We start from the raw sequence: 13,705 nt of genomic DNA, 5'->3' as shown, positions 1-13,705 counted from the left end.
TTTTCTCTTCATGAATATATCATAACACAGAAAGTTAGCTTCCCACAGAATGAAAGGAAGCAAATATTCACCTTAACAAGCACATTTTTTTCAGCTGAATTCACATAAGAATTGCAAACATTTACTGGCCAAAGACTGTAAGCAGTCTAGTTTAAAAAAAGTTAATTGCACATTACTTACAAGCATCAACTTATATTGATTTTTAAGAATAACAGTGAAATAATTATTTGCATATACAGATAGAAATTTTAAACTCTGCATCCAGATTTTCACAATGTAAATTATGCCTTAATAAGTATTCCAGTGGTGTTGGTGTAGAGTTCTGCTTCCTTAGCACACAACTAAGATTTTAATACTCAGAGGAGAACCCTGTACATATATATCATCGGGTTCCAAAGCAAATAATTTTGAGAATCTATACTAACAGCAGATCTATATACAGCAAATAAGACATTTGTTTTCTGCATTTTTTTATTATTATTATTTTTCATTTGAATACAGAGCATCTTGTAGAGAATCAATCACTGGTTTGGAAGTCTGAAGAAGAGTTTGCTGGCAAGTTGTTTGCAGCCTCCTCTTTTCAGTGCATTTATGTTAAAAAAAATTCAGCACATCCTGTATGCATGTAAGTAGCAAAATGCCTTTGTATCAAACTTTAACTCATGTCACTTTTTTTCTCACAGGGAAAACACTGGAGACTAGCAGCTACTCAGCGGAAGGGTCCATAATGTCTTATTCCATTTCAGAGAGATGCTGACCTAAAAGAGGTAAATAACCTTTCTGTCACTACATACACTTAGGTGTGTCTGTAATTATACTTAATCACCATCATCCCATTCTTCTCAAGCCCAGATTCCTTTGGCAGCATGATGTGGAAAAAATAATTTTTCCCATCTCTTAACACAGAACGTATTGTCACAAATCTAACATCAAAAAGGACTAGAACCACTGTTTAAGTTCACTGCCTGGTTAATTCAGACAATAGAAATTATAGTGATTCCTGCCTTCGTTTCAACAACAGTTAAATGACAATAAGGTATTACAGACACTTTCCCAAGAAAAGAACTCGTTCCAAAGGTGACAAGACACATTATTTTTACTGCTGTAACATGAGGATAGACACACAAGATGGACACCACCTCACTCTCTTCCAAAGGTATATGTAAACATCAATTAACTTATTCTACACTGAGAACAAAAAGTCAGCAATTCATTGATCTGAATCATTTTTGAAGAAGCAACCTGGTGGTGAAAACTCCTGTTTTTCCTAATATTACTTTCTTTTGAACAGTGCTCTACCAAGAAGAATCAATGGTCTTTCAAAATAAACAAATAGTTAAATGAATAATATTGGCAGTGAATAGTGCCAATAATTTAAGCCATAAACTTTACAAATTAGCACTAGATTATTCTGCGGTTATCTATAGAGCAGTAGAAGTGTTAACTAGAAGAAGAAGAAAAAAACATATTTGGCCTTACAATAGTCCTTTTTTAATGCTTCACATAACATATATTGAACCTGATGTTTACCCTGGTGACATTTACCAAATTAAAAGGGAGTCCCTTTTTTTGTTTGTTTTTTTTTTTTTTTGGTCTGATATGCATCACCTAACTCATATTTTGACAGACCTAGGATGATAGTACAGATATCCAAAGCAGGTAATTGGAACCATCTGTGAAGAGAGTCAATGCTGTCAGTGAGAACTGTCCAGAACATCAAAGTTTCTGCTGTACGGCAAACTTTGTGTTAGAGGTAATTCAAGGCAGTCCACTGGGAATAAAACTCACATTTATTAGCATAAATCAGTGTCATTAAAGTTCAGTAACCAGTTTCAAAGGCTACTTAATCTCAAATAACCTGAATACGAATCTCTCTTTGCATACAAACACACACACACACTCTAAAGCACCTCACACATTTACAAACACAGACTGTGATTCCAGCTTTCATCAGTCTACTTTGGTTTTCAGTGATAGTGACCAGAATACAGGTCCGATTCATTTTACACAATACTTTCAGTGGTTTTTCCCTTGTTATATTTCAAAACACAGAAAGACAAATACAAAATAACACTTCTTTGACAAACTGAAATCATTAGCATCATTAAAGTCTAATAAAAATGATTTTTTCTAAAAAGATTGCCTTTAATCTTTTTCAGCTGTGAGTTCTCTACAGTGACACATTAGATGTAAACACAGGAGCAAAGTAGAGAGATTTCCCTGTATGTTTCAACCAGGGTTTGGCAATAAAATATGTATAAACAGGAAAGAAAATAGTCTCTTTAAATATTACTGCAGGTTGCTACATAAAAGGATTGGTGGAATTTTATTCCTTCAGGCATGCTGAAAGAATGAGGATGAAAAAAGTAGACTTACCACTCGAGCCAAACTTTGCTTTAAATTTGTAGAGGTGTGTAGACGAAGATGAATGTCAGTGGTTGCCTTGCGAAGACTCTCGTGGCTGCCCAAACTATGATTACTACAGTTTGGGGAGAAAAACAAATGGTTATCTCTGCTTATCATTTCTATTATTTTCCTCTCTCTCGTTCTCCTAAAAGAACTGCTGGAATACAGTCTCAGTGCAAAGCAGATTGAATGACATAAAATCAGTGCCTGGCACCTACATCTGGGCAGACTGATGGAGTTTGCTTCTGGCTTATTCATAAATTGTTTCACAAGAGAATAATTGCTTGGTTGTATCTTTGACCATTAATTTCTGTAACAGAACAACAATGAAACAGGGAAAGAACATTCTAAACAAACTACACTGTACTCCGAAACTTTAAGACTATCCATGTATTCTTCAATCCCAAATTAGTGCAATTGTACAAAGTATCTCGGTTATGTATGCACCACTGTAGAATGACTTGCAGTGTTTGATCCCAAGCTGAAAATCAAATATTAACTACAGCCTTAGAAATCATACAGTAAGTTAGGAGGCTCACAGTTCTCAAAGAAATCAAGGTTCTAGCCCTTTGCAGCTCATACACAGATAGTAAAAGAAGCTGCAAGTCAATTTTCTATCTCTTCAAATCATATGTCAGCAGACACACACCTCTACTTACTCAGATGGAGTGGTTCCTACAAACTACTCTGCTGGTCAAGCACACTTTAATTGGTAGGTAAGTTCTTTTTTCTTACCTGCCTCTTCAGAGCAGCTTCTAGTCCACTTACAACTTAGAAGAAGTTGCCAAAATAACACAACTTTAGTTTATCACTCTCAAAATTACTTGGAACAAAAATAATTCCAGAGTCTCCCTTCATTTCCTTGTTTTAATCAGGTGTTATAATGAAAAAATTAATTTCAGAGTTAAGGGAACAATATTTTTACATTAAAAAATCCTTTAGAATTAGTTGCTGGGAAAAGTGACACTGATTTTTGCAAAGACAAATTCATCTTCAAAATAAGCTAATATACTTCTTTTAACGCTCCAGACACAAGTGTCAAAAGGAATATTCTATATTTATACAGATTTGCAGAAGGGAAAGTTTCCTGGGCCATGAAGGAAAGAAAGGTGACTGCTTTCTGTTCTTTTAAAGTATCATGGAATACTCAGAATTCAGATGGAGAAGGTGTTTCTTTCTACCTGTAAAGGACTTCTGATGGAATGTCCAAATAAAATCAGCTTAATTTATTTCCAAAAAAACAGCCCTGGCCCTATGGATAGATTACAGAAAGAATGACTTAGGGGAGAGACAGCAGCAGAAGTCTCCAGCACAAATGAATGGTTAAATTTAAATAAATGTGCTGCACATAATTGCCACTCTGTACAATTACAAGGAATTCATCTATCTTGTAAATATTGTCTCACGGCCAACCTGTTGTCCACCAGGTCACCCAGGTCCTTCTCTACAGAGCTCCTCGCCAGCAGGCCAGTCCCTAACCTCTTCTGATGCATACAGTTATTCCTTCCCAGGTGAAAGACTTTACACTTGTTCTTGTAAAACCTCATAAGGTTCCTCCATCCTCAACTCTCCAGACTGTCCAGGTCTCGCTGAATGGCAGTACAGCCTTCTGGTTTGTCAGCCACTCCTCCCAGCTTTGTATCATCAGCAAACTTGCTGAGGGTGCATTCTCTCTCTTTTTCCAGGTCATTGATGAAGACATTAAACAAGACTGGATCCAGTATCAACCCCTGGGGAACACTACCGATTACAGGCCTCCAATCTAGATTCTGTGCCATTGATCACAACCCTCTGGGCTCTGCCAGTCAGCCAGTTCTCAATCCACTTCACTGTCCCATACTTCCTAAGATTACCTATGAGGATGTTATGGGGGACAGAGTCAAATGCCTTGCTGAAGTCAAGGTACACAACATCCACTGCTCTCCCCCCATCTACCCAGTCAATGATGACATCATAGAAGGCTACCAGACCTGTCAAGCATGATTTTCCCTTGGTGAACCCATGTGGACTACACGTGATAACCTTATTCTCTTCCATTTGTTTGGAGATGACATGCAGAATAAGTTGTTCCATCACCTTCCCAGGGACGGAGGTGAGGCTGACTGTCCTGTAGTTTCCTCCTTCTTGACCCTGTTGAAGACTGTAGTGACACTGGCTTTTCTCCAGTCTTCAGGCACCTCTCCCACTCTCCAAGACCCTTCAAAGATGACAGAGAGCAGTTTGGCATTCACTTCTGCCAGCTTCCTCAGCACTCATGGGTGCATCCCATTGGGGCTCATGGATTTGTGTGCGCCATGTTTGCCTAGATGATCTCTAACCAAATCCTCCTCCACCAAGGAGGATTCTTTCCCCAGGCTTTCTCTCTTACCTCCAGGGTCTGGGATTCCCAGGGGGCAGTCTTAGCAGTAAAGATCAAATCAAAGTGTTCAGTAATTTCTTAGTGTCCTCTGTTACCAAGGCACTTACCTCTTTCAGCAGCGAGCCCAGATTTTCCCTATCTTCCCTTTGCTGTTGACATACTTAAGGATTTCTTGTTGTCCTTGACTTCCCTCACCAGATTTAATTCCAAGTGGGCCTTAGCCCTTCTTGTCACATAAGGGCAGGCCCTGACAGCACTCCTGTATTCCTCCCAGTTGGCCAGACAACTTTTTCACATTCCATAGACTTTCTTCTTCCATTTGAGTTTTTCAGTGAGCTCTTTGCTCATCCATGTGAATCTCCTGCCACCTTCGCCTGATTTCTTACTCTTAGGAATACACCAGTCTTGAGCTCGGAAGAAGTGGCGCTTGAATGACAACCAATTATCTTGGGTCCCCTTAGCTTCCAATGCTCCAACTCACAGAATAACTCCAAGTAGGTCCTTGAAGAAGTTAAAGCTGGCTCTCCTGAAGTCCAGGGTTGAAATCCTACTTATTACCTTGTTTCTTGCATGTAAGAACCTGAACTCCACTATCTCATGGTCACTGCACGTAAGGCTGCCCCCAACCTTCACATTCCCAACCATTCCTTTTGCTCCAACATTATTTCTGCTCATTCCATTCTGCTCTGCCTGCTGTCTCAGGACAGGTGTGGAAGCAAAAATATTACAAACAAACAAGTTTGTGTGTCCTCACTCACTTTTCCCCTGATTCCTCCAGCATGTTGATTCCCCTTGTAATGCCAACTTTAAGCCAAGCCAATGCTAAAAATAGGAATAACTATATGAATTTACACTAATAGAACATTCCTCTTGGGTTATAATTTTGTACCACAGACATACAAAAACTTCGATCAGTATGGTTATTCCACTCCACCATGCTTGCAGGCAAAATAACTACACCAAAGTTTAATTTTGCAGTTATAACTACACTTTCACTAGTGGCTTGTGTTAGCTCTGCTGTGTCAGGCAGATACAGTACATCACTAAATCCTTTATTGACACAGCAATTCTGCCTGAAACACTGTAGTCAGATGTACTGGCCTTACAGTTGATTTTATGACTGGATTTTATTTGCACAAATGCAAACAGAAATTTTTGACAGGCATTGTGACACAGCAGACTAGACAAAATGAATTTGCCTCCATAAAATAAAGTGGAAACATGTCCTAGATAAATGGTGAACTACTACCAAAAACAGAGGTGCAGTTTTACCATGCATTGACAGACTAACTTCTAGCTATACCCCAGGCCTGGATTGTTGCAGATCTATTACTCTGTCTGTACTAAGAAGAAAAGCAATATAGCCATCGTTAGAGGATAGCATTATTGTAAGTAACTAGTTTACAGTGCTCTGAGCTCTGTAAAGAAAATACAAAACAATGCTATATTATTACCAGTTTTCCCCATTTTTGCTGAAATATTTTGTAGAGAATATAGCTTTGATGAAAACTGACAAAAGACAAAGTGAAAGACAGTCTTTCTCTTTAAGAGACAAGGAAATGAATAGGTCAAAGTGACTTGCTCATGGTCACACAATATATCTAAAGCAGAGAAAGGGAAAATCCTTCATCCTTTTAATTCTCTCATCACTAGATGATCTTGCCTCTCCCCATCAATGTCCTCTGATGTGCTACAAGCTCCATATCCTAATGCAGTTCCACCAGCATCAGACTCCTTTTCTTTTTTTTAAGACTCAGTAGAGCAGCATCTCTGAATAAGACACAATCCACAGTGACAAGAGAAAATGATATTTATTTTTATAAAGAACATATTCATCCAAAAGGTGCTTGCTTGTAACGATCCCATTCTGCCTGAATATAAATACAGCCAGTCTATAATTAATAGCTTAAACTTCACTTTGAGTGGAAACCAATTCTTATTTAGGTCTCAGCTCTCAGAGAATATAATTAGCAAGGCAAAAAAATGTCATCAGTAAGGTCACAGGCAAGCATGTGAGAATAAATGATACGCATTAGATTTTTCTGTTCCAAACTCCTGCTCACTATATTGGCTGAACTGAAAAGCAATAAGGTAACTGTGAATGTTACAGCATGGTGGAATGTAGATAGCATTAAAAATACATAGGAAAAAAAGATGTTTTAAAAAATCTGATACCTTACAAAAATGAATTAAAAAGATATATGTTTCGAAATAAAGCTTATAACTATTCCTGGATGATAGCCCATTGCTGGGCCTGCATTGCAGCTATCGCTTTACTAAGAACAGTCAGATCAATAAACAAGAGTCCAAAATTCTTATATGCAGTCACATGTTTTGTTCTATTAGGCACCTCAGGATGCCCTGAGCTTCTGGTCTGTAGCTCTAAAGGCAAAAACTGTCTAAATAGAAGATTGATTCATTGCTGTCATATGGCAAGGACTGTTTCTGGCTTACTGCTGGCATTGAGTTTTTTGACACTTGCTGCTTAATTACAATATAATTTACTTTTATTTAACATCTTTCAAAAATGGCATCAGAAAATAATTTTTAGGGGTATACATTCTAAAATTAAAGAGAGATGGGAAACTAAAAGCAAGATTTAAAGGTGTATGTAGAAGGTTTGGGTAAAGGAATAACAAAGAGAGGATTTTCAGAAATAGCAGATGGCTCTCCAAGAAATGATGATTAAGAACAGCGCAAGTGTAAGGGAGCGGAGACCACAGCATCAGCTGGGAAAAACAGAAAAGAAGGCAGAACTAAGCTATGGATGCAAATAGTGGTAAAAATTGATGAGAAAGATTTTACTCCTCTTTTCTTTCAAGGGCAGAGTTCTGCATCCAGATGCAATTACAGTGAACATGTGAAAAAGTAAGTGTGGGAAATCAGCTGGGGAAGCTACTAACATTCACCTTACAGTGACAAAAGGGACAGGAAGAAGGTGGCGATGGCTCCTGATAGCACTCTACAGATCCTGGAAGAAAATCTTGCAGGAAAAAGAAGTGTAGGAAGAGAAAGAAAGCCTGTAGGTTGAGGCAAGGCTAGGATTACCGATCACTAAATAAAAAGACCAGAAACCAATGAGATTCCAAATCAGTTTCACATATTGCTCCATTAGTTATGGTCTGAACTGCAACCTATACACAAGTTTCTGACTTTTAAAAAATTTGACTATTTGAAATCTCTTGTGAATCAGTTTGGATGTGCACTCAAGGCTGTCTCCATAGTACGGGAATAATGGATTATAACATTTCGCACTGTAAAGTGTAACAGTCACCAGCACACAAGTATTTGTTCCCCATCCTACTGAAAGCTAAATGGATTCTCGAAGTAATCAAGTCTTTCAGGTGCTTCTGCAGAAGGCACGATGGGGTGCTCATTAATACAGTCTGATATAACAGTAAATGAAAGCTTTTGACAGATTTCACAAAGTCGTCTGGCTCACTAAATCACTCTGGTCTAAGAACAATTCATCATGTCACCATTTTGGCTTCACTTTATTTCTTTTCTAGATTACAATGAAGCAGGATCAGCACAGTATTAATTCCCTGTGCTATCTCATAATTTTGAGAATTTCTATTGGAATTCATCCCTGAATGATTTCCATATACTCTGCTAGGGAAGAACTCGGCACAAGCACACCAAACTGCTCTGTTAGCAACATAGTGAGAAAAGCAATTTTCTCTAACAGATAGCCCAAGCATAGGAAAAAAATCAACCCTGAGGCAACTCCATAGGCTGTTAAGCTACCCGAGGGATGATTTTGGTCTGGGGTTTCAAATTTCAGATTCAGGACTCTCATGGGGAGGCAGAAGAAAGGAAGCTGAATATATAGCACAGAGTAGAATTACAAGCTGCTAAGGCCAAAAGTGCAGCCCAGTCCTGCCTGCATGACAGTGAAGGAGCAACGAAAGAAAAGATGAGAACATTATTGACCTTGTTTCGCTGCTAATGAGATGTGCATAGATTCTGCAAGTGCAGGAATTTTAAACAGTCCACTATTGATGAGTTCTGCCCAACAGTGAAAATAAAACTATTTAGAACATACTGTACACTGTTCTGAAACACACTGAGCTCACTCTCAACACAAAGGCTCATTATTTTCATTTTCTTTGGCAATTAGTATGAAATGAGAGGAGACTTGGGGAAAAAAAAAACAAAAAACAAAAAAACCAGCAGCCCAGACCTTCTTATGTAATGAAGAGATCTACGTATGGCCTGATTCCCTGCTCAGTGGTTCTAGCATTGCAGTGTTTCAGGAGGTGCTCTGCTATTCCAGCTCCTGCTTTGCAGATATTTGAGCAAGTAGAGAGTGGGCTAGGGAATGTTAATGTCTCCATCTTCAGTTGCAAACTATAACTGACCAGAAACATCTGAACACTTCACCTGTGTACTTGCGTAAGTGCAGAAGTGTACTGTGTGACATTTAATTGCTCTGACAACTACATTACTTTCATTACTCAAGCTGGCTTGCTCTGAGCTAGTTCAAGTAATCTTTGTACTGAAAACAAGATTGCTTCTAAAATATTCCCTTTAAATCACAGAAATATACTATTTTATCTAGCACTTCATGTCTCCAGCAGATGAGCTGCGATTCCTGCAGAACTAGCTTAACATGTTACCACACAGAATTGCCAGCTTCTCCCCTTCTGCTGAAAGTCACTGTCCCCTTAGCACAGCTGACAACAAGAGCCTGCACTTTAGTTACTTAAAACACAAAATCTGCTCATTTTTGTGACAGCTGAACTTAAGCTGTCAGAGAGCAGGAAATAACTAGCTGAGTCCAGTAGTACTTCCAGCCACCACAAGAGTTTACTTGAATGATTATGAATCAAAGCACTTACTTCCTAACTTGTAGTCTACAAACAGTCAGAAAGATCTGTTTGTACATATAATATGTTTTTCTTCAATTTGCAGAAGTGCTGTCTTCATTTGCATAATTAGTGACCCAACTGGATATAGAGAGAAATGTCCTGCTAAGCTGCTGTGCTTAATACTGTTTTTCACCTCTTTGGTGATTTTCCCCCTTGAAGACATGTATGCTACCTCATGCTTCTGCGAGACACTGGAAGTTAGTATCATCCTTGTATTACAGATGAGAAAAATCAATACAAAATATTCAAGGCTTAAAAAAGCTTCTGTAAAGGAGCCAGGATTTAAATCCTTGCACTGAACCACACAATCATCTCTGTAGAACAAAATACAAGTGTGATGTGATCCAGGAGTTTAAGCAACTATACACATTCAGAACATAACACTCTTACTTTCCCTATGCCTTTGTTTACATAGCACATATACTGAGTGTATTCCATGCATAGTTTATATTATGCAATACATAATCAATACAGCCTCTTAATGAGATACTTACTTCTGTAAGAATTCATCAGAGCCACAAACACTTAGAAGACATTCTTCATGGACTGGGTATTGATTTGTGCAATGGAGGATCTCCACAATTAAGTCATGAGTGATACATCCAGCTGTAAATAAAGTTAGCAAGAAAAATTTATAGTAGCTTGCTAGGGAACTTCTGGCTGCATTCTTAAGCAAAGAAAATGAGAATTTCTTTTAATTGCTTACTACTGCTGCAGACTAGTTCCATCAAGAGGAATTAGACCAAGCCACATCTGATTTTATTTATTTTGCTTTAAATACTCCACAACTAACAGAATCTATGTCCATTTATAGGAAACTGCCTGTTTTCTAGGTAGCCGGAATGAAGAGCTGAGTGATTTTCCCAAGAAAAAAGGAAGTGGTGAATGGCTAACCTTTTAAATCTGTAAATACTGAGCCATTTTCCTAATGAGTATCTCAGTATGTTTCCCATGCATGAATATGGCCTGATGCAAAAGTTGACATTTTGTTGCATAAGAAACAAAGAGGCTCCAGAATTTTACTTTTCATTGTGTCTGCATTTTATTAGCTATAATCAAGAAGTAAACTATTGTAAAAGCTACAAACTTTATGCAGTCTGCTGCTCAAAAAGCCACTTCTCCCATTTTGGAAGAACTTATCAAAAACTGCACAACAATAATCTGGTAGTCAAATTTTAAGTATGCTTCACACGTTTGCTCTTTATAGACATGCAGTGCATACTCCACCAGCACTGATGCTTCAGACCAGAGATACTCTCTTTAGCAGAAACCATATCCAACTTTTCAATGAAAAGTTTTTGTATCAAGGTGGTTTCACAATGCAAGATAAAATCTGAACTTCTTCCTCAATTCCAAGGCAATCTCACTTTCTGCAACTGAAACTTGGAAAAGCCAAAGCAGATTTTCCTTCCTTCTTCATTCATGGTATTTCCTTATCTCTTCAAAATAAGTGGCTGCAGGAGCTCTTAGTATTAAGCTTCAAGTGAACTCTTCCATGTAAGAAATGGAAAGTACTCACAGTTAAATAAAGTCCAACATATAATTCACATTTGCTTGTTGACTAATTTACACTGCTCCAGATTCAGCCACCAGTTGCACGCTATCTAATTAATCACTTTTCATTGAGTTTAAAGGCTTTCTGAATCACCAGAGCAGCCAAGTCACACTGACAAATCTGGTCCAGAGTTTCTACAGTATCATTTTAAAACAAACCAAGAAATGCAGAATTGTTTCTGAAGGGAAGTTTAAGGGAATGTGATACTGAAAAACCTTCAGAGAATTGCTAACATTTTTAGGGAAGGTCGTTGTAATTTAACAAGAAAAATTTTAAAAAGAAAAGAAAAAAGAAAAAAACTTAAATAAAAGAGTTAATTACCATAGGTAAGTTTTAAACAAAAGGGTAACAGATTCAAAAATTCCCCTTGGAAGCTTTCATTTTATTCACAGGGCCTGTTTTCTTTTGCCTAGATTACACTTTTATTACACAATTTCTGTCAGTTTTACCGGTATTAAGTAACCAGCTCTTTGAAAACTTGCTATCTTCAGCAATTCCTCAGCGGTGCTTTGACATGTAATCCGCAAAGCTTTTTTGTTAAACTTACACGCACCAGAGAAAGGAGAAGGGTACAGAATCTTGAATTAAGATCGTAACATTCATATTGCTCAAATCACTCTGGAAAAAACCTGAAACTTTCAACTATCATTCATTTGCACTCCATGGTCTATTTTTCTTTCCTTTCTTTGCCAGTTCTTTTAGGACTGAACAATTCTTTCTGCTCTTTGTGTTAGATGGGACAAAACACTGTACTCCAACCATTCTGTTCCAAGTGCCCCAAGACCTTTAGCCCTATGTTTCACAGTACTCACAAAATTTTGATTGAAGATGATTCAAAATACTACTTTGTCAGGCTTTCCATTAACTGTGGAGATGCTCTAAATGCAAGTAACCAAGTTCATATAAATAAATGTGGAAATCTTTGCTGAAGTATTTATAAAAAAGATATGTTTTAACATATGCTGACATTCTATTGAGCTTTGGATTTTCAGCTTTCAACCTGTCAAACTAATATTCAGCCTGTTACGGTCAAATAACCTTTTGCATACACAAAACACTATCACTTAATGAAACAGCATGGGGGTGATTTATTCTTCATGTCTTTCTTTCATCCATATGTGGATTAAGACGTAAAAATTACTAGAGATGGAATCAAAACTTCTCCCATTCACCATGGGTACAGGATGCACTGTGGGAGTGGCAGCTTCCTGTAAACATTAGTGATCAGGTTGAGAGGAATCTCAGGAAGTCCAGCTAGCCTAGTCTCCTGCCTGAAGGAGGGTGAATACTGAATTCAGACCATATTGCTCTGCGTTTTCTCCTGTTAGACCTTAAAAAATTCCAAGGATGCAAACTCCATGACCTCTGTGGGCAAACTGTTCCAATATGCAATTATGCTCCTTTTTTTTTTTTTTTTTTTTTCTGGAATTTCTTCAGTGACATTTTATGAATATGTACTTGGGTCCAGGGGTTTCTTAACAATCAAAGACTTTTAAGTCTTCAATTTAGCAATAGAGTTAATGATGTGAAAAGTTCCATGACTAAATGGGGACTACCTTTACATTTTTGAATTAGCCACAAGCTTAAATTTCTTATGAATCAAAGTTTGAATGTTGGTCCCATTTGACACTGCCAGAATCGGTCTTGATTATGATTAAAGGAAGTAGAAATCAACAGATTCTACACAATCTACACATCTACACTGTGTCCAGTTATGGAGCCCCCAACACAAGAAGCACATCAAGCGGCTGGAGCAGGTCCAGAGGAGGGCCACAAAGATGACCAGAGGGCTGAAGCACCTCCCCTACAGGGACAGGCTGAGACAGTTGGGGCTCTTCAGCCTGGAGAAGAGAAGGCTCCAAGGAGACTTTATAGTGGCCTCACAGTACCTGAAGGGGACCTACGGAAGAGCTGGGAAGAGACTTTTTAAGAGAGCATGTCGTGACAGGACAAGGGGAAATGGCTTTAAACTGGAAGAGGGTAGATTCTGACTAGATGTTAGGAAGAAATTCTTTACTGTGAGGGTCGTGAGACACTGGAATAGGTTGCCCAGTGAGGTTGTGGATGCCCACTCCCTGGGATCATTCAAGACAAGGCTGGATGGAGTTTTGAGCAACCTGGTCTGGTGGGACCAGATGATCTTAAAGGTCCCTTCCTACCCAAACTATTCTATGATTCTATGACATTAGCAAAGTTTCATACGCAATGAGATTTTACTTTTACAGCAAATACATCAAATGAATGTGCTCAGGACTCATGAAAGGCTTACTTTGTAAGTGTCTTTCCAGATAACAAATTTATTTTGTTATTATCTCAAAGGAACTGAAACATATGGACGTTTCAGTCATTTACCATGTTGTGTAAGAAGCAGAGGAGACGGTGAAGAATCTGTCCAGATGCTGATTCTGAATCTTAATTTACCAAGAACCTGGTCCGGGAACTTTGTTGCAACACTCCAGATCTTCCCAGTGTTTGTCTTCAAGTCACAAGCAGGATAGGTATTTCTTATTCTGA

General features: G+C 38.2%; 1 protein-coding gene across 6 annotated transcripts in view; it reads right to left on the bottom strand.

Moving 5' to 3' along the window:
- The window catches only part of PIK3C2G (phosphatidylinositol-4-phosphate 3-kinase catalytic subunit type 2 gamma), a 313,307-nt gene that overhangs the window by 179,709 nt on the left and 119,893 nt on the right, over nt 1-13,705 (bottom strand). For all 6 annotated transcript variants that reach the window (XR_002436670.1, XM_021390880.1, XM_021390901.1 and 3 more), the window contains 3 exons: nt 13,544-13,701; nt 10,131-10,242; nt 2,377-2,479 (listed from right to left, as the gene is read on the bottom strand). Coding sequence is in view for 5 of the 6 variants with exons in the window: in XM_021390880.1 (XP_021246555.1) it covers nt 2,377-2,479; nt 10,131-10,242; nt 13,544-13,701 (373 nt within the window). In the remaining variant the exon portion in view is untranslated. The remainder of the gene's footprint in view (nt 1-2,376; nt 2,480-10,130; nt 10,243-13,543; nt 13,702-13,705) is intronic.

Source organism: Numida meleagris, chromosome 1 (assembly GCF_002078875.1).
Source record: "Numida meleagris isolate 19003 breed g44 Domestic line chromosome 1, NumMel1.0, whole genome shotgun sequence".
NCBI classification, from domain to species: domain Eukaryota; kingdom Metazoa; phylum Chordata; class Aves; order Galliformes; family Numididae; genus Numida; species Numida meleagris.
The sequence above is the reverse complement of the archived record's forward strand: the minus strand, read 5'-3'. Positions and strand labels throughout refer to the sequence as shown.